Consider the following 26,577-nt stretch of genomic DNA (forward strand, 5'->3'; position numbering starts at 1 on the left):
CTAGTTACTACAAACTGAATATTTATCCAACCCATGTCCTGCATATTAGTTAAGTAAGTAAGATGTATTAACTCCATAATATCGTTAGCAGAGACAGTGCGCACTTGTTGTCGTGGCTCGCGACAAGTCAGCGATTAGCAGTGACTACTGTCGCCGTGGTTTGTTTATGTTGGCTGAGTGTGGACACTGCAGGAGATGCTTTGCCATAAGCAGAAAGAAAGTATCTTCGTTCTGACTGCAGTGAGCGGACATTACTGCCTGCATGTTCTTATAGTAACCAACATGAGACTCTACTCACAGGTGCCGTGGAGAAATTGGAACGGATATCAGAATATTAACCAGTGATGAAATGTCCATTCTATTTGAATCCCAAGAAAACAGGAACCTTCTCACAAAGTAATGTGATGTGATATCAAAATTTATCCAACACAGAAAAATTAACTCCAGAGCTTTCATCCTCGCATTAGTAGCATATAAGAAAATTATATGTCTTGGAAGCATGTACTTCATTTCCCCCTATCATATCAATGACCTTGTTTTAGCATGAAGTGAAGAAAAAAAATTAATTAATTAATTAAAAAGCTAAAGTTTCTGAGAAGCATATAAGTCATTTCCTCTTCTCATATCATAGCTTTTGTTTCAGTATGAAGCAAAAAAATAAACAGTTTAGATTTATGACGCATAATATGACACCATATTCTTACAGTAGGACCTATCAAAAATGCAAAAAGCAGGAAGCTCTCCATTCTTTTGTCCAACAGTCTGTTTCCTTTCATGCATTATTACGGCTAGCAGATTCTTATTTAAGGCCTTGCAGGCAACAAGTTCTTCGCAGAATTAACCTTATGTTATTGTGCTAATTAAGGTATGGAAAAAATGGAACAAAGACGAGTTTCCCTAGAGCAGTGAAGATATTTGCACATGTCTGTATTCAGCAATGGCTGCCAGCTGCCCTAACACTTTACAGAATTGATGTGGCAGGCAACACAACTGCGAGTGCACTCCAGACCTCATTGTGTAAGTCATCAGGAGATGGACGGAAACGTCAAATTAACATTGCTTTCCGAGTCATATTCAATCCAAAATGAGGTGTTACTACGGTAGCTAAGTGTTCTAGCAATTACGCTTTGATAATTACACTTTGATAATTCCCATATGAGTATTCCGATAGCCAAAAGGACCTGTTAGTGTGAAATCATTTGGAAATACATTAATATCAAACTGCAAGAACTCAAGACAGTACAAGGCCTCTTCCCTTCACTGGGTAACCTGTTACTGTTATTTAAGATTCTCTCTGTCCTAGGCGTAATGCAAATGGAACTTCACATTCATGAGGCGCTTTCCGCTATTCTTGACAAACATCCGGAACTTGTATTCACCGCATGTACGATAATAATGGTACAGGTTGTCCGCGGATGTTGTGGTGTTATGCTGTCAAACTGCTTTCAGTAACGTTAATGGTGGCGCACATAATCTAGCGATGACTACCTTAGTAAACATAGTGTGGTGGCATCATCGCTTCTCTTTATTCGGCATCAGCTTGGCTAATCTGATTTAATGAACACAGTATTCTATTCACGAGCTGCTAATGATACAGCATGACTACAGAGATCATCGTGCGGGTATTACGTTAATTCTGCAGTGAATTGCTTGACAAATATTATCATCAGCTATGCAGCTAATATGACTCACTACACAGGTACATTACATTGCACTTGGTTAAGTGATCAGCTCGCTGCAATTCTGATTCTACTGTTCGTAAATACTCGTATACTGACCATTCATTATTTGACTAAATATGCTCTACTATCTGATTCACATGCATATGACATGGGTTAGCGACATCACGGAGCAATGACTAAGGAATGGATGCCGTTGAAGTCCCTTTATGTTGATGGCAAGACAAATGTTCGCATATCACCTGTATTGCCTCAAAAAACAATTGCATCTTAAATATCGAAGGACAGACGTTCACACTATCACAGCGTGTTGAAACACAGCAACAGCAGCAGATGAAAATTTGTGCCCAACCAAGGCTCGAACCAGGACCTTCTGCTTACTAGGCAAATGCGTTGAGTATTGGGCTACCAGGACACAATGGCCAACTTGCCTGCAGGACCTATCTACACACGCTCCTTGTCAGACACAAATTCCCATGTTTGCTGCATACCACATACTCTGTACCCCTCTGTCCATTATTCCACTCGCTCACAGCCACACTATATTCCCACGAGGGTTCGGACGATGACGTGCATCTAGCACTGAAAAGTTTCGATGGCCCATGAAGACCTGAATAATTACACAGGATGTTTCAGGAGGAATAGTAAATGTTGTAGGAGGTGGTAGTATAGACAAACTGCAGAAAAAATGCCATATAACATGTGTCCAATTTTTATTGAGTACATACAGGTGGGTTCAATGCATTTTCATTTTGTTTGTTGGTCCTTACAAGACCCCGTTGTCTATACTTCCTTGAAAATGAGCGTCTAGCACTAATGGATGAGGTTCCTTTGGCTACAAGAATGCGTATGTTCCTCCAGCATGACAAGGCTCTTGCACATTCTAGCCGTCGGGTGACCCATCATCCAAACCTAACATTTCCCGGAAGATGGATCAGTGGATATGGGCACTCTTCTTGGCTACCAAGGTCCCCGGACTTTATCCCTTTGGATTTTTGCCTGTGGGGATGGTTGAAACGTGAAATCAACAAAGAAAAAGTAAACCCAAGAGCTGATTTGATCATTTGTATTACGAGTAGTGCAGCACTCATAAAAGAATACAAAGACAACCTCAGAAGAGCTACACTTGGAGTTATCAAGAGAAGTCAAAAGTGCATTGAAGTAGGTGGGGGAATTTTGGAAAATCAACTTTGAATGTCTGCATTTGCCTTAGCTTTGACTTTGTTAGGGTTACATACTGACAGCTGTATCTCTGTACTCAATAAAAAGTAGACACATTTATATGAAATTTTTTATGTAATTCGTCTGTACTACCACCTGCTAAAATATCTACTGTTCCTCCTGAAACACCCTGTACATGCATATACGTGTGGTGTCTCTTCTTTTGGACATGTCCGAAAGAAAAGCAGCAATTTGGAAAATTTAAGTTTGCGAGATGGTTACTTTAGGCATTAATTACAGTGTTTCTCATAGTTTACTTTGTGGGGAACCTGCTTCTTCGTGCCCTGGCCTATACTACAGCAATGAGTGAATGCTCACATTCTTGATACCTCACTCGACGTACTCCTGCAACTGTAGCCAAAGACTCAAACTCTGCTGGAAAAGTATATTTCACATGGCTTTGCTCCTCACCTACTGTCATCGAAAACAAACACAAGGAAATTAAGTATAGGAATCCTACAAAACCCATGATTTCTTCATACTGCGGTGCTGTGCAGATGAAAAATGTAGTTTTTCACAATTATCAGATGACAGGTGGAGTTTCCTTACGTTTACACTCAGTGCATCGATGTATTACAAGTAATTACACTCTAGCCCCTAAACCTAGTTACAGAAATCCAAAAAAGACTGACATATAATTAGGATCTGCCAGTGCTTGCCACCCGCAACTTTGAGACAAAGTTACAGTCACTTCCGAGGTCAGTCACATAACACATCAGTTAGTATCCTTCCTGGTAGTATAACTGAAACTTGGCAACAACGCAGAATATGTTTGGCAACTCTGTGACCGACGAGTTACTTCCTTGATGGCACAGAACTATCCTACTAAATTCACTTGATATTATCGTTCAATTTCAATTGAATAATGTGAGGATTTTCTCTTGAAATGTGATATAAGGATATCAGTTAATGCTTTTTGAGTCCACGAAACTCGTCCCACACGGAAAATACAACTTCTCTCGTCTCTTGTGTTGCAATTTATCAACCATAGCAGCTACTGGGCCAATAAGTAAGCCCCCATGTCTACATCTTCATCTACATCTATACTCCGCAAGCCACCCAATGGTGCGTGGCTCACTGTCATTACCTCCCTTTCCTGTTCCAGTTGTGTATGGTTCGCAGGAAAAACGACTGCCGGAAATCCTTGGTACGCACTCGAATCTCTCTAATTTAACATTCGTGATCTCCTCGGGAGGTATAAGTAACGGGAAGCAATATATTCGATACCTCATCCAGAAACGCACCCTCTCGAAACCTGGACAGCAAGCTACACCACGATGCAGAGCGCCTCTCTTGCAGAGTCTGCCACTTGAGTTTGCTAAACATCTCCGTAACGCTATCACTCTTACCAAATAACCCCGTGATGAAATGTGCCGCTCTTCTTTGGCTCTTCTCTATCTCCTCTGTCAACCCAACCTGGAATGGATCCCACACTGATGAGCAATACTCAAGTATAGGTCGAACGAGTGTTTTGTAAGCCACCTCCTTTGTTGGTGGACTGCATTTTCTAAGGACTCTCCCAATGAATCTCAACCTGGCACCCGCCTTACCAACAATTAATTTTATATGATCATTCCACTTCAAATCATTCCGTACGCATATACTCCCAGATATTTTACAGAAGTAACTGCTACCAGTGTTTGTTCCGCTATCATATAATCATACAATAAAGGATCCTTCTTTCTATGTCCTGCACCTCTTCGCTAGCTCAGAGGTAATGTGTCAGCCTACCAGCTACGAGCAGCTTTCGTTCGCCTTTCGAGAGTCGCTGAACGCCAGGTTTTTAATTCTTTTGCAGCACAGCTACAAGCAGGCAGACAGAAACTCAATAAGCGAATCGGAAGACAACGCTCAAGCAAAATTCGTATTGCCACCTTCAGTACACCATTGTATTGTATGTTAACCGGGGACCTAGAAACGATGGACAGGCTCCATCCCCGCCGCAGCCGCAGTGGTCCACAACTTCACGACGACTGCGGCAGTCCACTTCACCCCTCCGCCGCACCACATTGAACTCAGGGTTATTGTGCGGTTCGGCCCCGGTGGACCCCCCGCCCCCTCGGACTTAGTCTCGCTGGTGGCCGGCTGGCGGTCAGTTTTTATGTCTAAGACTGTACATTCTATTTTTAGCAATTTTATGGAAACATACTTAACCATTTCCCTATAGAACATCTGTGTGTGGCACATAGAAACACATAATAGAAAACAATTAACACTAACTTTTGAGCTCTTGCTCTTTTTCTAATAAAAGTACACACATTCACATGTACGATGACACAGATGTCCAATTGCACATGCTTGCAGTAGCAGCGAGACTTATTGCTGAATATCAATTAACAAAGCTAGTTGCCTGGGTAGACGGGGGTGGGGAGGAGGTCAGGAAGGACACATGACGCAAGGAGGGGCAGCAGGGTAGTGAGAGGCAGGTCTTTTGCCAGATGACTCAGTGGCTGCACAGCAAGGCAAAAGGAGTTCCGAGAGTAGAGTATGTGAGGGACAGTGATAGGGACAGGAGGAAGTTGAAAGGGGGAGGAGGAGAGGAAAGAAGAGGAAGGCAGTGGAGAAGAGAGAGACAGAGTGGCAGGAAGGGAAAGGGTGGCAAAAAGGAGGAGGGGAGGGGAGGGGGAGGGAGGAAGAGAGGGACAGGGAGAGGGAGAGGGAGAGAGAGGGAGAGGGAGAGGGAGAGGGAGAGGGAGAGGGAGAGGGAGAGGGAGAGGGAGAGGGAGAGGGAGAGGGAGTGCACATGTTGTGAGGCGAGGAAGAAAGAGTAGTGGGAGAATGTAGTACACACGTTGGATGAGGAAATGTGGTGTAGAGAGAAGAGAGGGGAAAAGGTACGGTGAGGCAATAGGAAACAAGTCAGTGGGAATTTAGGACAGGGGATTGTGACAGCACAGGATTTGCTGCAGAGACAATTCCCACCCATGTAATTCAGAGAAACTTATGGGGGTAGGGAGTATCCAAATAGTCCATGTAAAGCAGCTACTGAAGTCATTTTTGTTGTGGTATGCAGCATGTTTGGCAACTGGATGGTCAAGTTGCGATTTGCCAGTTTGGCAGTAGCCATTCATGTGAATGGACAGTGGGTTATTTACCATGTCCACCTTGAATGCTGTACAGTAAATGCAGCATAGCTGATGCATAATATGGCTGTTGCTTTCACACTTGGCCCTTCCTTTTACTGTGTAGGAGATGCCTGTTACTGGACTGCACTAGGAAGTGAGGGGCAGATGTGTTGGGCAGGTCTTGCATCTGGGTCAACCAAAAGGGACTTATGGGTCAACCACAAAGGAATGACTGAAGGGGTGCCGGATTGGGAGCAGTACTGGAGCAGAACCCTACTTTGCGTGATGTGGGTAGGATTTTGGGTAGGATATTCCTCACCTCAGGGCATGACAAGAGGTAGTCAAAGCCTTGATGAAGGATGTAGTTGAGCTTCTAAACGTCAGGGTGACACTGGGTGATTAGTGATTAGAGGAGTGCTGGCTGGAGGATAGTTAACATGGTTACTGGTGTCAGAGGATCATATGGTACAGGAGATTTGTTTATGGATGAGATGTCTAGGATACTATATGTCAGTAAAAGTTCTGGTAAAACTGACAGTAAATTTTGACAACTCCTGCTTTGCATCACATATTTGGCATCTGCAGGTGGTCAGGCCGTATGGAAGAGACTTTTTGACATGCAATGGGTCACAGCTGTCAAAGTGGAGGTTGATGTGGTTGATATTAATCGATGTATTTATGGAGCCATATGAGAGGAGGAGATCACTGTTTACGAAAGTGGCTCACTGAGCTGAGAAGGACAAGGCAAAGCAGATTTGGGAATAGGTGTTAAAAGTTATGGAGGAAGGGAGCAAAGGCTGTCCTCAGCAAATGACCAACAGTCTAATCACATGAATGGTCAATTCCAAACTGTGGCAAACTGCAAACTTCACATTCCAGTTGCCGAACACAATGCACACCACAACACAAAAGGCTTCAACAGCTGTTTCACTACAGGGCCATTTGGATACTCCCTTTCAGCATAAGTTGCTCTGAACTACACATGTGGGAATTGTCTCTCCAGCATATCTTGTGCTCTCACAAATCCCCACGAGCTAAACCTCCACTTACTTGTTTCCCATTTCCTCATCATATCTTTTCCCTTCTCTCTTCTGTCCACATCACTCCTCCATCCAGATCGTGTACTGCCTTCTCCCACCATTCTTCCTCCTCCCGCCCACATGAGCACACACTCTCTCTCTCTCTCTCTCTCTCTCTCTCTCTCTCTCTCTCTCTCTCTCTCTCTCACACACACGCACACACACACACACACACACACACACACACACACACACACACACGTCCTCTCCCACTTTTTCTCACCCCTCTCCCCTTTCTTCCCTCTCCCTTACTCTTTCCCCTCCTGGTCTCCCTCTTCACCACCACCTCTCTCTCGCTTCCTCCCTCACTCCCCCCTCCTCTCTGTCCCTTATATGCACTATGAGCTCCTTTTGTCTTGTTGTGCAGCCACAGAGGCATCTGGTGAAAGACCTGCCTCACACTACCCTGCTATCCCCCTCTTGTCTCATGCATCCTTCCCTACCCCCTCCCACGACCATCTACTCGGGCAACTATTTTTGATACTCAATATTCAATAATCAGTCTCGTTGATACCACAAGCATGTACAATTGGGTGGTCCTGTGTGAATGTGTGTGCTCTAACTAGAAAAAGAGCAAAAGCTTTAAAGTTAGAGTTACCTTTTCCTATTACATATTTCTGTGTGCTACGCACCAATCCTCTATAGGTAAGTAATTGCCTTTTTCTGATTTTATGTATTTTTCCACTCAGGTGCTTCCATTACAGCTTTATGGAAATATATTGTAATTGTTTTACATCTTTCTTTCTCTACCCTAAATGAACACATTTAACGTAAATAGTAACTTACGTGTCAATCCCAGGTCGCACAGCACTGCTGTAGAGGCCCCACACTGGCTTGTGATCTGAAGTGCAGATGGATGGAGCTGATGAATACAGCAAGCACTGCAGAACGCCACGACCACTTCGACATTTGTATAAGATGCGATCCGTGTATGCTGGTGTGCGCTGTTTGTGCGAACTGTCAAACATCTGCGTTCCCGGATCATACTTATACGTTGGTGGGAATGTTATAGGACCTTCTTCAAAATCTCGAAAGACACTTCCTTAAAATAAGTAAGCAATGCAGTATAAGCACTCTTTCTTTTCAGGAAATTTCAATATGACAGAAATAAATTTAATTTTGACTGCCTGCATGCTAACTACTCATTTTGCTTTGTAGCTATAATGAATTGTAGTATACCAACACTATAAAAAAGTAGGACTATTCTACAAAACCAGTAATATAAGCAAAGAAACTACTGTTATGTAGAGCTAAATAATGTTGTAGCATGAACATAATTCTTTTATGAAGCTTCATTATAAGTAACAGAATTTTTTCTCTGTTTAGTACTTAACTTAAAACACAATACATTCTTTTTCCACTAATCCTCATTCTTATGGAGAGAAGTCTTTTGATAAGTGAATACAATCCATAACTCTGATTCAGATCCTAGGTTTTCATAAGTACCTTCTGAATACTGAATGTGGGAGTCTGGCTTTCCCATTATTAGTGACAGTGAGTGCCTGGATCTGACCGATGGGCAAAGTAAGCCTTAGCAGGACTTTTTTCCCAGTGTGAGGTCTAAAAGCTTACAAACCTTAATAGCTTTATACAATACTGATAAATAATAACAAATCTTCTAAAAATAAACCATTTTTTACTTGAGAACATAAGTTTAAAATCTGACTAAGAGCCTGTTGATTCAGAAGTTAGTAAGCATACAGATTTAACAATTATTGAAAAATGAGAAATATCCAAGGAAAGTATGAAGATTACACATCAGGGCAGCTATTTGGAAAGTATACTTTGGTCATGAAAGAAGGTACATGGCATGAAAGCATACTGACTCACAACAGGTGATGGGGACACAGAAAAATCTTGCAGTTAATGCAGTGTGAGGAGAAGGTGTTGATTTAGGTGACTTTGAGAAAGGGCAGAAGTGTGGACCAACAATTTGCAAATGAGTTCATGAATATGGTGAGTCCATCACTTGTTAACATTAGCACCTGTCAAAGTAGACAATCTGCAGTGCAAGTGTTCTATAGAGACTTGCCAGTTGTAATCAGTAGAATAAGTGACCATCAGTGCCAGAAATGATGGCAGGCCACAATGCTGGTGATGGCAAAAGGGCTTTGGAATACACTATCTTTCATGTATGCACTACATTAATATAGATCCAATTACTTGGAACTAGACTATGAAAGTTAGAAAAATAATTGCCTAATCAGATGGATAATGCTGAAAATTATATGTCAATGGCTGCGATTGATAACATCATCTTACGTAATAATAACTGCTCAGCATACAAATCTGCTGGACACACATGGAGTGTTCAACCATAGTTAGGTGTACCACTCCTGCAAAAAGAAAAATATATGCAATAAAGTAAAACTGTTTTGTATCTTTAGGCTTCTGATTTAAGATCCACCTTAATATACTGTAAATCTTTCACTTATCATCATTCTCTTTTTTTAGTGAACCTTGAAACGTCCAAAAATTTTGAATTTTGGGAATAAATCCTTTACTTTCGCAGCAAACTCATGGTACATCTCACACCAGTTAGCTGCTTTATAAGTCAAGTGCCAGATACGCAAGTTAGAAGTGTGAGATGACTGAGCACTTACCTTCGGCAATTATGGCTTTCAACTGATCACTGTGTAAACTATGTGGCAAGGGCAAGGGGAATTCTTGCTCTGATACCCACTGCAAAACTTCATCACGGGGCTGAGAAAGCCTGAAGTTCAAATCCCCAGACCAGAACACATAATCAAAATTCTGTGTTACATCTGTAAAATAAAACTGTAAATTAATATGACTGTCAAGACATACTATTATATGCAACCTGACAGAGTAATAGATCAACTTTATCCAGCATATCTATTCATTTTATAAAATATCTAAGAAATTTTATTTTGAAACTCCACATTACCTTGTCTTCAAAAATAGTTTATTCAGTTAAGAGGAATAAAATAACATGAAATAAGAAATTTAATCTTTACTAATTTAACTGGTAAAGATAAAAACAGAAAAAACACTTGATTTTACTATACAGAAAAAAACACTTGATTTTATTATATACAGAAACTACAATGAAACCATGAAAATTTCATGTCTCCATAAAACCCCTTAGACCATCAGAAATATAAAAAGGACATTCCTTTGAGCTATAGTGGAATGTGTGCCAAATGAATAAAACTTTTGCAAAAAAGATTATGTAACCAAACTGTCTTTAGCAGCTGTTATGACAAACTCCAACAACTGTGAGTAGGTCTACATCATCACATTATAAGTGTCTATCAAGTAGAGTCTCCTATATCTATGTCCTCAACAGTGAAGTCAACAGTCTGTGATATAAGCTGCCAAAGACATCTGCAGCCTATATGAGGTGCCTGCAAGAAATCACATGGGCAGGGCCTTTGATATCATGCAGGAAATAAAATCAGCCACCCTAACAGCATGAACTCTGTATCGAGCTGTGCTCTAATTTCTACCTCGCTAATACTGTGCATACGTGAATTGGCTGCTTATTGGATCTCACCTGGACAGCTCTTTGGATTGTTAAAACATGAATACCACAGTGTGAACACCTTACAGCCACAGCTGAAACCCTTCACAGCACATCTGCAAGAGCATTCTCTCACAGTAACTATTTACAACCTGGTGACAATATTCCTTGATGATACCAGTGTGCCAGCTTCTATCATAAAGAATAAATCTAGGCACAGATTGATTCCTTGCATCTTCAGCTGATATCACAAAGGCTACAATCCTATAGTAAGCAGCTCCATTTTGCATGGCAAATGCACAGAAATGGGGTTGTACATGAAAAGTCAGTTGCTCGATTACTATTCCCTTTGTCAGAAAAGATCCAGGATAGATTTTCCCAAAAAATAGAAAATTGCACTTGCCATGTAATGATCCCAGATCCTATCAAAGCAGTCCCTCTTGGCTCTCTACACTCAGTTGCCAATGTTTCTGGAGGTTGAACTATGCTCACTATTTTTATATACTTTAATTTAGCATATTTCATGACAGTACTCACTTTTCTGTGAAATGTTTATAAGATGATATTTGACTTTTCTGTGTTGGCTTCAGTCGTCTAGTGAAAGTTTGATTTCACAATGCTGTTTCATCGGTTGCAGAAATAACCTGGTTCAATGTGTTTGCCTCATTTTTGGTGCTTCAAATGCCATTTCTTCGAATGTGGTTCGTTCTTGATGTTTATATAAAAAAGTAGTAACATAATTCATTTTTCCTGTTCACTGGCAAATTATTATAACGGCGACCTGCACATTGTTCCACCGTCACACACACCGAGAGTTCACTGCCAACTGACTACGGTCAAAGACGACTCCAGTGTCAAAGACATTTCACACAACACACAAGCTTCCACTTGTAACCAGTCTCTTTGATATTCTTCGTCACATCTACTAATATTAATCAATATGCTGTCACTCTCGAACATATAAGCAAATTAGCATAAAATAAGGCAAATTACAATTCACAAAAAATATTCTGACAAAAATATAAGAAAACATTTAAACCTCCCTCATTAGATTTGGTATCGACAAATCTGGTAGAAAATAACATCCCAATTACAAGGTCTTCGAAGCAAGCAAGGAAATTTGCAACTGCAATGTTTGTAAGCTCATTTGTCACAGATCAGGTGGATGTCTGCAATATATTGATGAAGCTTTCCTTTCAGTCACCTTTTCACTCACGGAAACAAGAAAAAATCACAAGGTGAGAGGTCGGGCGAATATGGCGAATGACAGGTCTAAAAAGATGTCCATGCAATCATATTCAATGTGATTCAGACTGACCTACAGTCCCTCCTTAAAACCTCTGGCCCCTCACAAGGACTAATGCCTCAATCCATAGAAATTCTTATCCCATCCAAACCACGCATCCCCAACTTTCACCTTCTTTCTAAGATTCAAAAACCCAGTCATCCTGGCCATCCTATAGCTGCTGGCTTCAAAGCACCCACCAAACATATATTTGCCTTAGTTGATCAGCACCTGCAACACACAGTACAAAGACTTCATCCGAAACCCATGTCCGTTCCACTCCCACCACACAGCTTTGCTTGTCACCACTGACATCATCTCCCTCTATACCAACATCCCCCATGTACACGGACTGTCTCCTGCTGAACATTTCCTATGACATTCTTCCTGCTCACCTTGATCAACTTTATACTTAGCAACACCTACTTCACCTTTGAGGGGCAGACATACAAACAGATCAGGGATAGGGACACGGGAACCAGGATGGCTCCTTCTTATACCAAGCGTTTCATGGGTCGCTTGGAGGGGGCTTTGCTGAGATCCATAAGTCTTCAGCCCCTGGTTTGGTTTAGATACATTGATGACATCTTTGCCATTTGGGATCATTGTGAGGGTGACCTGTTAACACTAGAACGGTGGAGTTACTGACATTCCTAAAATGACGCAAAAGGGTCATTTTGACCCCACATACATTATTTTCATATCTGACTTAAACAAGTACTTTTTTAGTGTTTGTTAATCCATATTAATACTTATAATCACAACAATTATTTACAATTATAATTATTAATTTATACGAACAACAATGTATCATACAAATTTATTGTTGCTACTGCATACATGTTTCTTAACTATAGATTTTAATTTATTAGCTATTCATACATCGTTCTAGACACATTTAGTATATTTGGTCCATTTTACTCCCACATGTGTTTTACAAACTGCTCTGTATTACTTTTCACTCAAGTCATTTGAAGCTGCTAGATGCGCTTAGAACATGTGACTTCTGTTTCACGCACACATTTTCCGCACATGGCTTTGTGGCACTTCACACAGCTTTCGCTTGTCTTCTTGCCTTTGCAGAGGCTGATTTGGCACTTCCTCCACTTTCCAGGTGATTTCAGTCCCTTACCCTCTTCCTTTGCCTGACGTTCTTGCTCTTTCATTCACTTGAGTTCATTTGCCAGTTGAAGTATGAACATTTTCCTTTCCATTTTCTTGTTCATTACAGTGTTACAGATGGCCTATGCATTTATTACCATATGTTGTAGAAGACATGCATTGGCCATCTCCTACATGCAACCTTTGTAGAATATTTTGTGTGTCATTTGATCAACCACACCCACCCCATACTTTGTTGCATTGCAGAACGTCACAGTTTCAGGTTTTTTCTTTCCTTCCTTGCTTATTGCTATTTCAGTGAGCAACGTACTCAGAAGAATCACATTTTTATTCTTCTTTCCTTGGTATACAGTGCAGTCTGTGTTGCCACTATTGTGCAGTATTGTGGTGGAGTGTATTTCAGCATTCAGCTTCCTTACTTCATTTGGGATTTAAGGGCGGATCTTGTTCATTGTACCAACTAATGAAGTTTTCTTTCCTTTTTTGAGTTTTTTAGCAAGTTGAAGAGACGTAAAGAAGTTGTCTGTGGTCACATTTCTTCCTTGATTTACAAATACCTCCATGAGACGCAGAACAATGTACACTCCAAGTGGTTATTTCTCTCTATGCGTGTCCTCTTTGCCGAGGTATGGGGAAGCATTACATATATACTTTGTTGTTACATCAACAGCCAACCAGAATTTGAGACCATATTTGTCTGGTTTGTTGGATATGAATTGAGTAAACCTGCATCTTGCTTTGCTTGGAAAAGTTGCTCATCAATGGTTATATTTTCTCCAGGACAGGAAGCACGAATACTGTTTTCAATGAACTTTTCCCAAATTTCAGATACAAGAGCGAATTTGTTGGCTGCCAGGCATTCAGACTGGGTCGATTTTTCATCAAAACAGAGAAATCTGAGCAGCTCCTGAAATCTGTCCCTTGGCATAATGTCCCTGATGAAAGCAGGCACCCAAGAGTGCAACCAGAGATCATCCACAGACATACCTTTTGTGCGCAATACACCCCGAATATGCATGATGGCTATCAGTTTCTCCACTTCATCAAGTGACACAGTCTAGTCACTGTTTTTCAGTACTTTTTGAGCATTTGATTCTGTGTATTTCTTCATGACATGTAGCATTGCTTCATCAAAAATTAGACAGAAGGCACTGATGACAGAGCTGTCTACTGGTTGGCAAGCATAAGCTGTGGGACCTCCTCTCTCCTTCAGAACATTCATAGCTGACCACCTTCCAGAAGGTGAACAATTTCCAATCTCCCACGCAATTCCATCCCTTGTAATCACCTCTGTAGATCCTGCCAACTGTACCTGCTGTGGAGAAAGAGGTGATGGTGGATGTGTATTAGCATCTGAATCCTCTTCTACTAAGTGCCCCTCGTTCACAATGTCTTCATCTTCACAAGTGTCAGGTACATAATCATCATCATCAGTGAAGTCAATTTCCGATTCAACTTCGGGATTCTCTAAGAGGTGTAACACTTCATCAGAAAGTCCACACTGACGATACATGTTCGAAAACATGTTTTACGGACAAAGACTGCCTGAGTGACACAACATAAGCTGTGGCGAACTGGAATGTAAACGTGCCAAGTTGCAACAAACAGGAGTAACTGCTCTGCCTTACTGTTCACTGTTGCCACTGTATTGTTGGATAATTTACTTATATTCATAAGAGAAATTACGGTGGGGTCAAATTCACCCCTTTCACCATGCTAGGTATACTGAATGAAACGCCGAAGAAAATTAAAATATTTTGTAAATACTAAAACATCTTCAGAAAGAGGAGAAAAAAATCAGAAAAAGTCAAATAATTTCATTAACAAAGTAAATAAATTGGACATGACAATGAATAAAAAATATATGACGGGTCATTTTGACCCCCTTCTGCCCTTCTAGTGTTAAATTTCCAGAATTTTTAAATATTCCCCCAATTACATTTCACATTGTCCTGTTCTGAAAACCATGCCACTTTCCTTGATGTTGATCTCATCCTCACCAAAGGCCACCTACACATTTATGTCCACATTAAACCCACTAACAAACAACATTACTTACATTATGACAGTTACCATCCTTTCCACGTCGAATGTTCTCTCTCATACAGCTTTGGTATTCAAGGCACACATATTTGTTCGGATGCAGACTCTTTACAACAATACACCACCATTCTCACCTCAACCTTCACTAAACCTAATTACCCCACCAGCCTAGTTCAAAAGCAGATTTTCCGTGCCATCACACCAAATCTGATCCCTCAAAAGAACAACTTTGGAGCACACCACTTGTCACTCAGTATTATCCTTGTCTGGAATGTATTAATCAGCTACTTTGACAAGGTCATGACTATCTAAAATCAAGACCTGAAATGAGATCCATTCTGTGTGAGATTTTTGCCCACCACACCTAGAATAGCTTTTCGTCACCCTCCCAGTCTCCACAATATCCCGGTCAGATACTATGCTCCCTTTGCCCCCATCTCCCTCCCCTATGGCTTCTACCGCTGTGACCATCCCTGCTGCAAGACTTGCTCTATGCGCCCTCCTACCACCAACAATAGCAGCCCTGTAACTGACAAAACATATACTATCAAAGGGAGAGATACCTGTGAAACGACATGTCATATACCAGCTGTTATGTGAACACTGTTTGGCCTCTTACGTCACGTCATATACCAGCTGTTATGTGAACACTGTTCGGCCTCTTACGTCGGCATGCCTACCACCAAATTATCAGTTAGGCACAGGATGTGTACTGACAACACACAATATACTGTTGCAGAGCATGCTCTGCAAAATGACAGTCATGACCTTAGTGACTGTTTCACTACATGCACCACCTGAATTCTTCCCCTAAACACCAGTTTCTTAGAACTCCGCAAGTGGGAACTAGTGCTGCAACTTGTCCTTGGTTCTCACCACCCACATGGCCTTAATTTATGTTAATTTCTTCTGTCTCAGCATTTCTTCACAGTAAATATCCTTTCTTCACTCTACACTCTATTTTAGTTTTATACATCTTTCATTTTCTGACCTGTATATTTTTCACTGCCCCCCCCCCCTGCCCCCCTGCCCCACCTACGCTACGTATAAGGCAATCAGCTTTTCACTCTTATTAACTCGTATATGATGTATTAGCAGTACTCTCTGTCTTGCATATTGCCTCATATTTCACCTCTAAGCTCTCAGATTTTCCAAATTTTCCAATATCATTTGGTGCAGTCTCCAACAATCAGTCTTTCCTTCTCACCCCATTTGGTAAGTCCACTCTGACCCTGCAGCTCTGGGTGACTTTTCCGAAGTCTGCCACTTTTCTGAAGTCTGCCGCTTTTCCTACACCTCTCCAGTGCCTCTTTCTTCACCCCTCTTCCTTCCCCTTCAACCCTATTGCTGGACGAATGAGTCACTGGCTCCAAAAGCTTGCATAGGTATAACCTTCTTTTGTGTGCCTGTTCTGCTGCCGCTTGGTAAGTAGATTTTTTATTCATCCAGATACATTATACTGTCAAGAACTGATTATTTTTGTTGTAATGATACTTGGCATTCAGAAATTCCATAGTTTTCTTTGTATCACAAAATTTCTCCCCTTTACTGTCCATAAACAACTGACTGGAAAAGAGCACAGGTAGTTCCAGTTTTCAAGAAGGGTCGTCGAGCAGATGCACAAAACTATAGGCCTATATCTCTGACATCGATCTGTTGTAGAATTTTAGAACATGTTTTTTGCTCACGTATCATGTCATTTCTGGAAACCAAAAATCTACTCTGTAGGAATCAACATGGACTCCGGAAACAGCGATCATGTGAGACCCAACTCGCTTTATTTGTTCATGAGACCCAGAAAATATTAGATACAGGCTCCCAGGTAGATGCCATTTTCCTTGACTTCCGGAAGGCGTTCGGTACAGTTCCACACTGTCGCCTGATAAACAAAGTAAGAACCTACAGAGTATCAGACCAGCTGTGTGGCTAGATTGAAGAGTTTTTAGGAAACAGACCACAGCATGTTGTTCTCAATGGAGAGACGTCTACAGACCTTAAAGTAACCTCTTGCGTGCCATAGGGGAGTGTTATGGGACCATTGCTTTTCACAATATATATAAATGACCTAGTCGATAAGTGTCGGAAGTTCCATGCGGCTTTTCACGGATGATGCTGTAGTATACAGAGAAGTTGCAGCATTACAAAATTGCAACGAAATGTAGGAAGATCTGGAGCGGATAGGCACTTGGTGCAGGGAGTGGCAACTGACTCTTAACACAAACAAATGTAATGTATTGCAAATACATAGAAAGAAGGATCCTTTATTGTATGATTATATGATAGTGGAACAAACACCAGTAGCAGATACTTCTGTAAAATATCTGGGAGTATGCATACGGAACGATTTGAAGTGGAGTGATCATATAAAATTAATTGCTGGTAAGGCAGGTGCCAGGCTGAGATTAATTGGGAGATTCCTTAGAAAATGTAGTCCATCAACAAAGGAGGTGGCTTACAAAACACTTGTTCGACCTATACTTGAGTATTGCTCATCAGTGTGGGATCCATACCAGGTCGGGTTGACAGAGGAGATAGAGAAGAGCCAAAGAAGAGCAGCCATTTCATCACAGGGTTATTTGGTAAGCGTGATAGCGTTATGGAGATGTTTAGCAAACTCAAGTGGCACACTCTGCAAGAGAGGCGCTCTGCATCGTGGTGTAGCTTGCTGTCCAGGTTTCGAGAGGGTGCGTTTCTGGATGAGGTATCGAATATATTACTTCCCCCTACTTATACCTGCCGAGGAGATCACGAATGTAAAATTAGAGAGATTCGAGCACGCACGGGGGCTTTCTGGTAGTCGTTCTTCCCGCGAACCATACGCGACTGGAACAGGAAAGGGAGGTAATGACAGTGGCATGTAAAGTGCCCTCCACCACACACCGTTGGGTGGCTTGCAGAGTATAAATGTAGATGTAGATGTAGATTTACTCATTTGGCTCTAAGAGCTGACTTGCTGGGGAAAAAAAGGATGAATGCTGCCACAGCTGAGTCTTCTTTCTAAGAAATTATACAATTCATTATCAGCTGATAGCACATGTTAATGCCGGTGGCCCTATCCTGACTACCTAGGTGGAAAGACTCCACATCTGACTCGCAGGAAACACTGTATTTACAAACCAATGGCATCATGCAAAATGGTCTGTATTATTTTCCCTCACAATAACCATAATTGGAACGGACATGGCTGAGGACCATCTTCTTAACCAAAATATATTTGCCAAAGTTGGCCAGAACACCTCCCACCCCACTCCATTCCATAACCCAGCACACACTTTTCTCTAAAAGCAGGGAGTGCTAATGGTGACAACAGATGATGACAACTGTCAGCTCTTCATCCCACTGCCACTGTGTTATAAACCTCAAGCACACTGACCCATTGGGGGATGACAAACATAAAGATGCTTGCAAGGTGGCATGCCTACTGACTTGGCATCACATGTGACATAGGGAGGACAGTCCACAAACATAAATATGCTTGCAAGGTGGCATGCCTACTGACTTGGCATCACATGTGACATAGGGAGGACAGTCCACACCTGCATGACCTGTGTGCCAACTCTGTCAGCACCCCTGCAGTAATTCCACACATGGTTCATACTGCAGGGAGAAAGTAAATGTAGACTTTGCTGGCCCATTCCTCGGAGAGATGTGTCTCATCATCCCTGACTCATACTCCAAATTTCCACGTCATTCGAATGGCGAATACCACAGCGAGTGAACAATAAATGCCTTGCAGAAAATATTCCCCAGAAACAATTGTTTTGGACAATAGCTCTAAATTCTCATCTAGTCTGTTAAAGGATTTCTACTTTCAGAATGGCATAACACACCTGACCATTATACCACTCCACCAAGCCTCCAATGGTGAAGTTGAGCACCTTTAAGGTGTAGATGTGAAAAAGGATATGGACCAACCAAAAGCCAAGTTCCTGATATCCTACAGGACGACACTAATCCAGGGACGCACTTTGTAGAACTGCTGCATCACCACCACACACACTAGGATCTCCAGTGGCCTGCAACACACCCATGCCAGCCCAACTATCATTCCCAATACTCTCTGGGTGCAGAGGTATGGGCTCATACCTTCACGAGAGTTCCAGGATGGCTAGCAAGCCTCATAAGAACTGCCCACCAGTGACAGGTGTGCACCTTGGAAGCCTGGCACCTCGCCAGTTTGGTATGCAAACCTGCTGTTCCCAGGCCTTGCAGCTCACACCTCAAGCCAACCACCACTGACCCTGAAGTCAGCTCTATATAACTCTAGAAATCAGACAGAGACAGGGCAACAGCCGCAGGTCCAGTGATGTTGAAGCAGGGCCTCCACAGAGTACAACCCCTTCTCACCTCCAGCACCAATGACTCCCAGTGGGGACCTGGAAACTGGAACACCAGTACCAGCCAGATCCAGCATCATGAGGACACTCTCACCAAAAGCAAAAGGTGCAGCACAACCAAAGACACCAATTGATGCTGAGATGAACCCCTAGCTGGCCTGCCTACCCGCATGAACTCCCCCCCCCCCCCCTTTCCCCTCCCCACTACCATTATGGTGATCTGGCTACTGATGAGAACAACTTCAAACCTGCAGGCCAGCTAAAGGCAAGAGGGATGCTATATTTGCTTCCTCAAACAGTGAGATCAATAGTCTGTAATATACTTTGCCAAAGATGTCACCTGCGGTCATTAGGAGGTGCCCACGAGCAATAAAATGGCCTGGCCTCTGACATTGTGCAAAAAATATAACTGACCTCCTTGTCAGCATTAACTCCCATTAACTCACTGAAACTATACATACATGATCAAACTGCTTATTGGATTTCACTTGAACAACACTTCAGATTGCAAATACAGTCTGTTGCCAAACTTGAATGATCACACAGTATCTGAATTCTTCTCTTCTGTGTCCACAACTTTATGAGGTCCCGGTGTGAACTGGTTTTGTGAACTGTCAAGTGATAACTGTGCATCCATCCTTACTATACAACAGAGATTGTTTATTGCACTTAAGCAAATTTTTGTTTAAACAATGTTTTCTCCATTTCCTGAAAAATAACCTAAGAAGGACATGTTCATTTTGCACTGAGATAGATAATATATGGAAGAATAAAATACAGTACTTGAAATGATACAGTAAATTTCAAATGACAGATATAAGAGTACACACAACAGAATAGCCCAATCACTAACCTTTACTCTTGTGACGAATCGGCAGAATTTTTGGAAGATCTAATGAACGCACAATTTTCTTGATATCCTGAATTCTTTCCTTGACCTTCTCCATATGTGCTGTAAGGTGTGAAGTAATGAACAAATATGATGTGCCAAACAACATAAAAGCCACTGCTACAGCACCCTTTGTTCTGAATGCTGTTCCAGGTCGAACACTGTAGCTTGCCTCCTCAGCAACTGCGAATGGAAAAAAATCATCAAAATCATACAAATGAAATAGAATGAATCACAGTAAGTGAAACAACGTGCTATTAATATGTACATGTCTACATACATACAATTACTTATCACAAAAACTACAAAAATGTGGCAAGTCTAACTGCAAAATTTACTGAACAGAACAGTCACAAAACAGGATAAGAACCAGGCTCTCTTTCAAAACCACAGAAGAATATTCTGGAGACAGAAAGGAAGCATCAACACATCAAACACTGAAAAAGGGATAAGAAAACTAAGAGTCGCACTACACCTCACATTACTGTAACTCAAAGAATTTCTGCATCATGTGGAAAGAGATAACGGGAGACCAGAAAGGTAAAGAAAATAAATATAACTACATGACAAAAAAGTAAGTTACTCCAAACCTTTACAAGGTTTTGTTGATAATTTAATTGATCATCATTTATTACTTTGATCACCTTATATCCTATTTTTACCTGCATTTTTTGTTTTTTTCCCAGTTTTCAGTTCTCATATTTGACCTATCACCTGCGTCAAGTTTACTATTAGCACTGTTGCATTTAAATCTAGGATATTTCATTATGTTTATTTCTATTTCCTTTTTGTGGTTTCATCTCTCCTGAAATGGGGTCTGGAATGCCATTTCCACCTGTTCACCTTTGTTTTTACTAAAATGTTTTCCTGTTTCCCATCAACTTCATCTCATCTGAAATAATCTCAGTTATTAGTTTGCATTATGATTATGGTGTTATTGTCCTCAGTGACTGGTTGACAGACAAGTATTTTCTGTTTTGCATTGAGTCTTTCTTGAAATTTTATGAGCATCTGTGATATGAATCTTCTGAATGGTGCAAGTTCCGGCTTATCTGAATTATCCTCTTTCAAATGTAGTTCAGACACCAAATTAAAACATTATATGAGATGTTCTCCTTATCACCAGTACCATTTATTAGGTTGGTACATAAGTTCGTATGCCAACTAGCTCTGCAGATGACAAAGAAATTGAAGAAATGTATGATGAAATAAAAGAAATTATTCAGATTGTGAAGGGAGACGAAAATTTAATAGCCATGGGTGACTGGAATTCGAGTGTAGGAAAAGGGAGAGAAGGAAACATAGTAGGTGAATATGGATTGGGGGACAGAAATGAAAGAGGAAGCCGCCTGGTAGAATTTTGCACAGAGCACAACATAATCATAACTAACACTCGGTTTAAGAATCATGAAAGAAGGCTGTATACATGGAAGAACCCTGGAGATACTAAAAGGTATCAAATAGATTATATAATGGTAAGACAGAGATTTAGGAACCAGGTTTTAAATTGTAAGACATTTCCAGGGGCAGATGTGGACTCTGACCACAATCTATTGGTTATGACCTGTAGATTAAAACTGAAGAAACTGCAAAATGGTGGGAATTTAAGGAGATGGGACCTGGATAAACTAAAAGAACCAGAGGTTGTACAGAGATTCAGGGAGAGCATAAGGGAGCAATTGACAGGAATGGGGGAAATAAATACAGTAGAAGAAGAATGGGTAGCTTTGAGGGATGAAGTAGTGAAGGCAGCAGAGGATCAGGTAGGTAAAAAGACGAGGGCTAGTAGAAATCCTTGGGTAACAGAAGAAATATTGAATTTAATTGATGAAAGGAGAAAATATAAAAATGCAGTAAGTGAAACAGGCAAAAAGGAATACAAACGTCTCAAAAATGAGATCGACAGGAAGTGCAAAATGGCTAAGCAGGGATGGCTAGAGGACAAATGTAAGGATGTAGATGCTTATCTCACTAGGGGTAAGATAGATACCGCCTACAGGAAAATTAAAGAGACCTTTGGAGATAAGAGAACGACTTGTATGAATATCAAGAGCTCAGATGGAAACCCAGTTCTAAGCAAAGAAGGCAAAGCAGAAAGGTGGAAGGAGTATATAGAGGGTCTATACAAGGGCGATGTACTTGAGGACAATATTATGGAAATGGAAGAGGATGTAGATGAAGATGAAATGGGAGATATGATACTGCGTGAAGAGTTTGACAGAGCACTGAAAGACCTGAGTCGAAACAAGGCCCCTGGAGTAGACAATATTCCATTGGAACTACTGACGGCCTTGGGAGAGCCAGTCCTGACAAAACTCTACCATCTGGTGAGCAAGATGTATGAGACAGGCGAAATACCCTCCGACTTCAAGAAGAATATAATAATTCCAATCCCAAAGAAAGCAGGTGTTGACAGATGTGAAAATTACCGAACTATCAGCTTAATAAGTCACAGCTGCAAAATACTAACACGAATTCTTTACAGACGAATGGAAAAACTAGTAGAAGCCAACCTAGGGGAAGATCAGTTTGGATTCCATAGAAACACTGGAACACGTGAGGCAATACTGACCTTACGACTTATCTTAGAAGAAAGATTAAGGAAAGGCAAATCTACGTTTCTAGCATTTGTAGACTTAGAGAAAGCTTTTGACAATGTTGACTGGAATACTCTCTTTCAAATTCTAAAGGTAGTGTATTGAAAGGAGGATATAAGATGAACATCAACAAAAGCAAAACAAGGATAATGGAATGTAGTCTAATTAAGTCGGGTGATGCTGAGGGAATTAGATTAGGAAATGAGGCACTTAAAGTAGTAAAGGAGTTTTGCTATTTGGGGAGCAAAATAACTGATGATGGTCGAAGTAGAGAGGATATAAAATGTAGGCTGGCAATGGCAAGGAAAGCGTTTCTGAAGAAGAGAAATTTGTTAACATCCAGTATTGATTTAAGTGTCAGGAAGTCATTTCTGAAAGTATTCGTATGGAGTGTAGCCATGTATGGAAGTGAAACATGGACGATAAATAGTTTGGACAAGAAGAGAATAGAAGCTTTCGAAATGTGGTGCTACAGAAGAATGCTGAAGATTAGATGGGTAGATCACATAACTAATGAGGAAGTATTGAATAGGATTGGGGAGAAGAGAAGTTTGTGGCACAACTTGACCAGAAGAAGGGACCGGTTGGTAGGACATGTTCTAAGGCATCAAGGGATCACCAATTTAGTATTGGAGGGAAGCGTGGAGGGTAAAAATCGTAGGGGGAGACCAAGAGATGAATACACTAAGCAGATTCAGAAGGATGTAGGTTGCAGTAGGTACTGGGAGATGAAAAAGCTTGCACAGGATAGAGTAGCATGGAGAGCTGCATCAAACCAGTCTCAGGACTGAAGACCACAACAACAACAACATAAGTTCGTAGCATTTTTGTTCCACGTCTTGGTCCTTTATACACTGTCCTTTCCAGATAGTGATTGGAGCTGCAGACGCTAGAAGATGGGAGTGTTAACTGGAGAAATTGGAACATTAATTCTGTTTGCATTCAATAGAGAGAAGACAGCAGTGGAGGCAGCCAGAAACATTTGCACTGAGCCGGGGCATAATGCCATTGGAAAGAGCATGAGAAAAAAATGGTTTTCTCATTTCAGGGAGGATCGATTCGATGTTAGTGACTCTCCATGTTCAGGAAGGCCTTCGGGGTTTAAATGCATTAATCCACAATGATCCATATCAGTCTACTCAAGAACTAGCAAATATGGTGTACTCAAGAACCGGAAAATGTGATGAACTGTGATCATTCCACTGTCGTCTGACTTTTGCTTGCAACGAGGAAGATTCAAAAATCAAGTTTACAGGTACCTTGTGCTGTAAGCCAAAATCACAACAACAACAAATCAGCAGGTCGCCATATGTGCATCTCTGCTTGCCTGTCATTGATTGGCTTGTCCACAACACTGACCATTCCTATCCTGTATCATTACTGATGACAAGAAATTGTCTTTATGCTAACAAAAGGAAAAGGAAGGAATGGTTGAGCCCAAACAAAGCAGCAACTCCCCTTACAAAGACTTGTGCACATCCATAAAAGTTAATGTTATGGATGTGGTGGAACAGCAATGGTTTGAAGTACTACAAATTGTTTCCCTGAGGTGTAATAATCATTGTCAACATCTGAGACATCTTGCAGATGCAATCCAAGAACAATGACCAGGAAGACTGTGTGAAATGATGCTACTAGACGATAATTCCCACATGCATTCTGCTAGACTGACAAACGCTATACAGGAGTTGGGTTGGGAAGTCATTCTACACCCACTTTATTCACCTGATCTTGCACCCTCAGACTTTCACTTTTTCTGCTCTCTATTGAACAACCTTCAAAGAATTTCCTTTCCTGATGAAAATGCACTCCAAACGTGACTCTACGAGGGCTTCACCTCAAAACCACATGATTTCTACAGTCGCAGAATAGAAAAGTTACCCCAGAACTGGCAGATTGTTGTAAATAGTGAAGAAGAATAATTATTGATGACTAAAGTATCTGTTATGTTTATTAAACTTATGGAAAAGCAGTACTGATTCATGCACCAACTCAATATATCCTCATTATTCATTTTAAAGATGAGTATCAAATGCGAAGTACTTGTCATTAGACTCAAATGTGTGATCAAATACTACATGAAGAACCTGACTAATAAAATGCATGCTCACACTAAATCTCCTCCGATAGCCCTTTGTATAATATCGACATTCTCTGCAAGAGTATTCTCCTGTCAAAAAATATCAAATCTACCAATCTAAGTATCCTAGAATGTGTCACATAGAGTGCCATCACTCGACTATCAAAAAATCTGTGAAACAATGAATCCTTATACACCACATGACTGACAGGTGGATTTCCAAGACTGGCACAGAAAACAGTTTCTATCAGCATGAGTTGCATGTGCAATGAAATCTACGGAAAAATCAATTTGTCAATAATGAGGTCATTATATACAGAACACTAGCTTATTAGGAAAATGAAGAAAAAAGTAAGTAGTGGTGGTTGTGAGCTATTAAGAGCACCATCACTATTTAGTTTAGTGACTTAATTAGGATGAGTGGATGGAAATCTGAAGCTTGCTTCTCCTGAATGTGGATGCAGTCCACTGCACCACTCAAATGGTAACAAGACTATCCGTTATTTTACATGAGTGTACTGTAGTGGAAGGCTGCAATGGCAGTTAGTGCTTACTCACTGCCTAACATCAAAAACCAGTTAGCATATAAAAACCAACAGGTTGGATGTTTATGCTCTTTCAGTACTTACATCAACTCATTTCCTTTACTAATTTCTCTGTTACAGGTTTTCATGTATGTTCTCTTGCCTTTTTTCTTTCCAAGAGTCTATATTATTACTGCTGTTTTAAGCCTAGCTAGCAGTATGTGGCACCCTCCAAGTTAGAAGCTAGCTACACTAAGTGTCATAACACAGAGACATCTGTCATTCTCTTAACAATGTAACCACCTATCTTGTGAGAGTTATTGAGTTTTTAAAAATAAATAATATTCCAATGAAGAGTTAATGTAATAACCACTTTGGTGCATAACCACAAAACTAATGTGAACAACTTAACTATATTGCAAAAAATATATTCACATGGAAATAAAGCATCAAATTGAAAAGAAAGAAATTTCATACAAAGACAAAAAAGTAACTGCAGTTTCTACACAGTTTTAAATATATTGTGAGTCAACCAGGACTTTACAATTTAGAATGATATAGAAATTTATTGAGATAACTTACAGAAACAGTAGATGTGTCATTTTGTAACAAACAACCTCATGTTTCACATAAAAGTGTCAAGTGTCATGTGACTATTATTTGTTGATGTGGAAAACATCCAATCAGTAATCAATTTCCTCCTACACTTGTTGCAGCAAATCAGGTGTAACAGCAGCTTAGAGATCCGATTTTTCAGGTTGGCTAAACTGTCTGGCATGGGAGGAACACACACATAGTCTTTAATGATACCCTGGAGAAACAAATTCAGTGGTGCCAAGCATGGGAAGTGAGATGGCCATGCAATCATCAACATGTGGGTAGCCTGGTAATTTATCATGTCACAGTGAAAAAACTGTCTCAACAAAGTTCTTGTGCCAAGAGTAAACTGTAGGCCTGCTTGGAGGTTTTTCAGCATATTCGGTGCAAAATTTATGCCGAACAGCAGAGTTCACTTCATGACACACACAGCGACCAGGCTCTTCACTGGTGAAAGTAGCCATTTTTACTGTGAACTACACTGGTGCTCCTGGTGTCGGAATGGGGTATTGAGGCTGTTTGCTACAAAATGACGCATTTACCAATTCTGTAAGTTATCTCAATAAATTTCTGTA

The 26,577-nt window shown here is 40.9% G+C and overlaps 1 protein-coding gene across 1 annotated transcript in view; it reads right to left on the reverse strand.

Moving 5' to 3' along the window:
- The window catches only part of LOC124777207 (inositol polyphosphate 5-phosphatase E), an 87,497-nt gene that overhangs the window by 12,067 nt on the left and 48,853 nt on the right, over nucleotides 1–26,577 (reverse strand). The window contains exons 4-6 of the mRNA XM_047252521.1: nucleotides 20,169–20,387; nucleotides 9,648–9,809; nucleotides 7,831–8,086 (exon numbers count right to left, since the gene is read on the reverse strand). Coding sequence (XP_047108477.1) covers nucleotides 7,831–8,086; nucleotides 9,648–9,809; nucleotides 20,169–20,387 — 637 coding nt within the window. The remainder of the gene's footprint in view (nucleotides 1–7,830; nucleotides 8,087–9,647; nucleotides 9,810–20,168; nucleotides 20,388–26,577) is intronic.

This window comes from Schistocerca piceifrons, chromosome 2 (genome assembly GCF_021461385.2).
Source record: "Schistocerca piceifrons isolate TAMUIC-IGC-003096 chromosome 2, iqSchPice1.1, whole genome shotgun sequence".
Lineage (NCBI taxonomy): Eukaryota > Metazoa > Arthropoda > Insecta > Orthoptera > Acrididae > Schistocerca > Schistocerca piceifrons.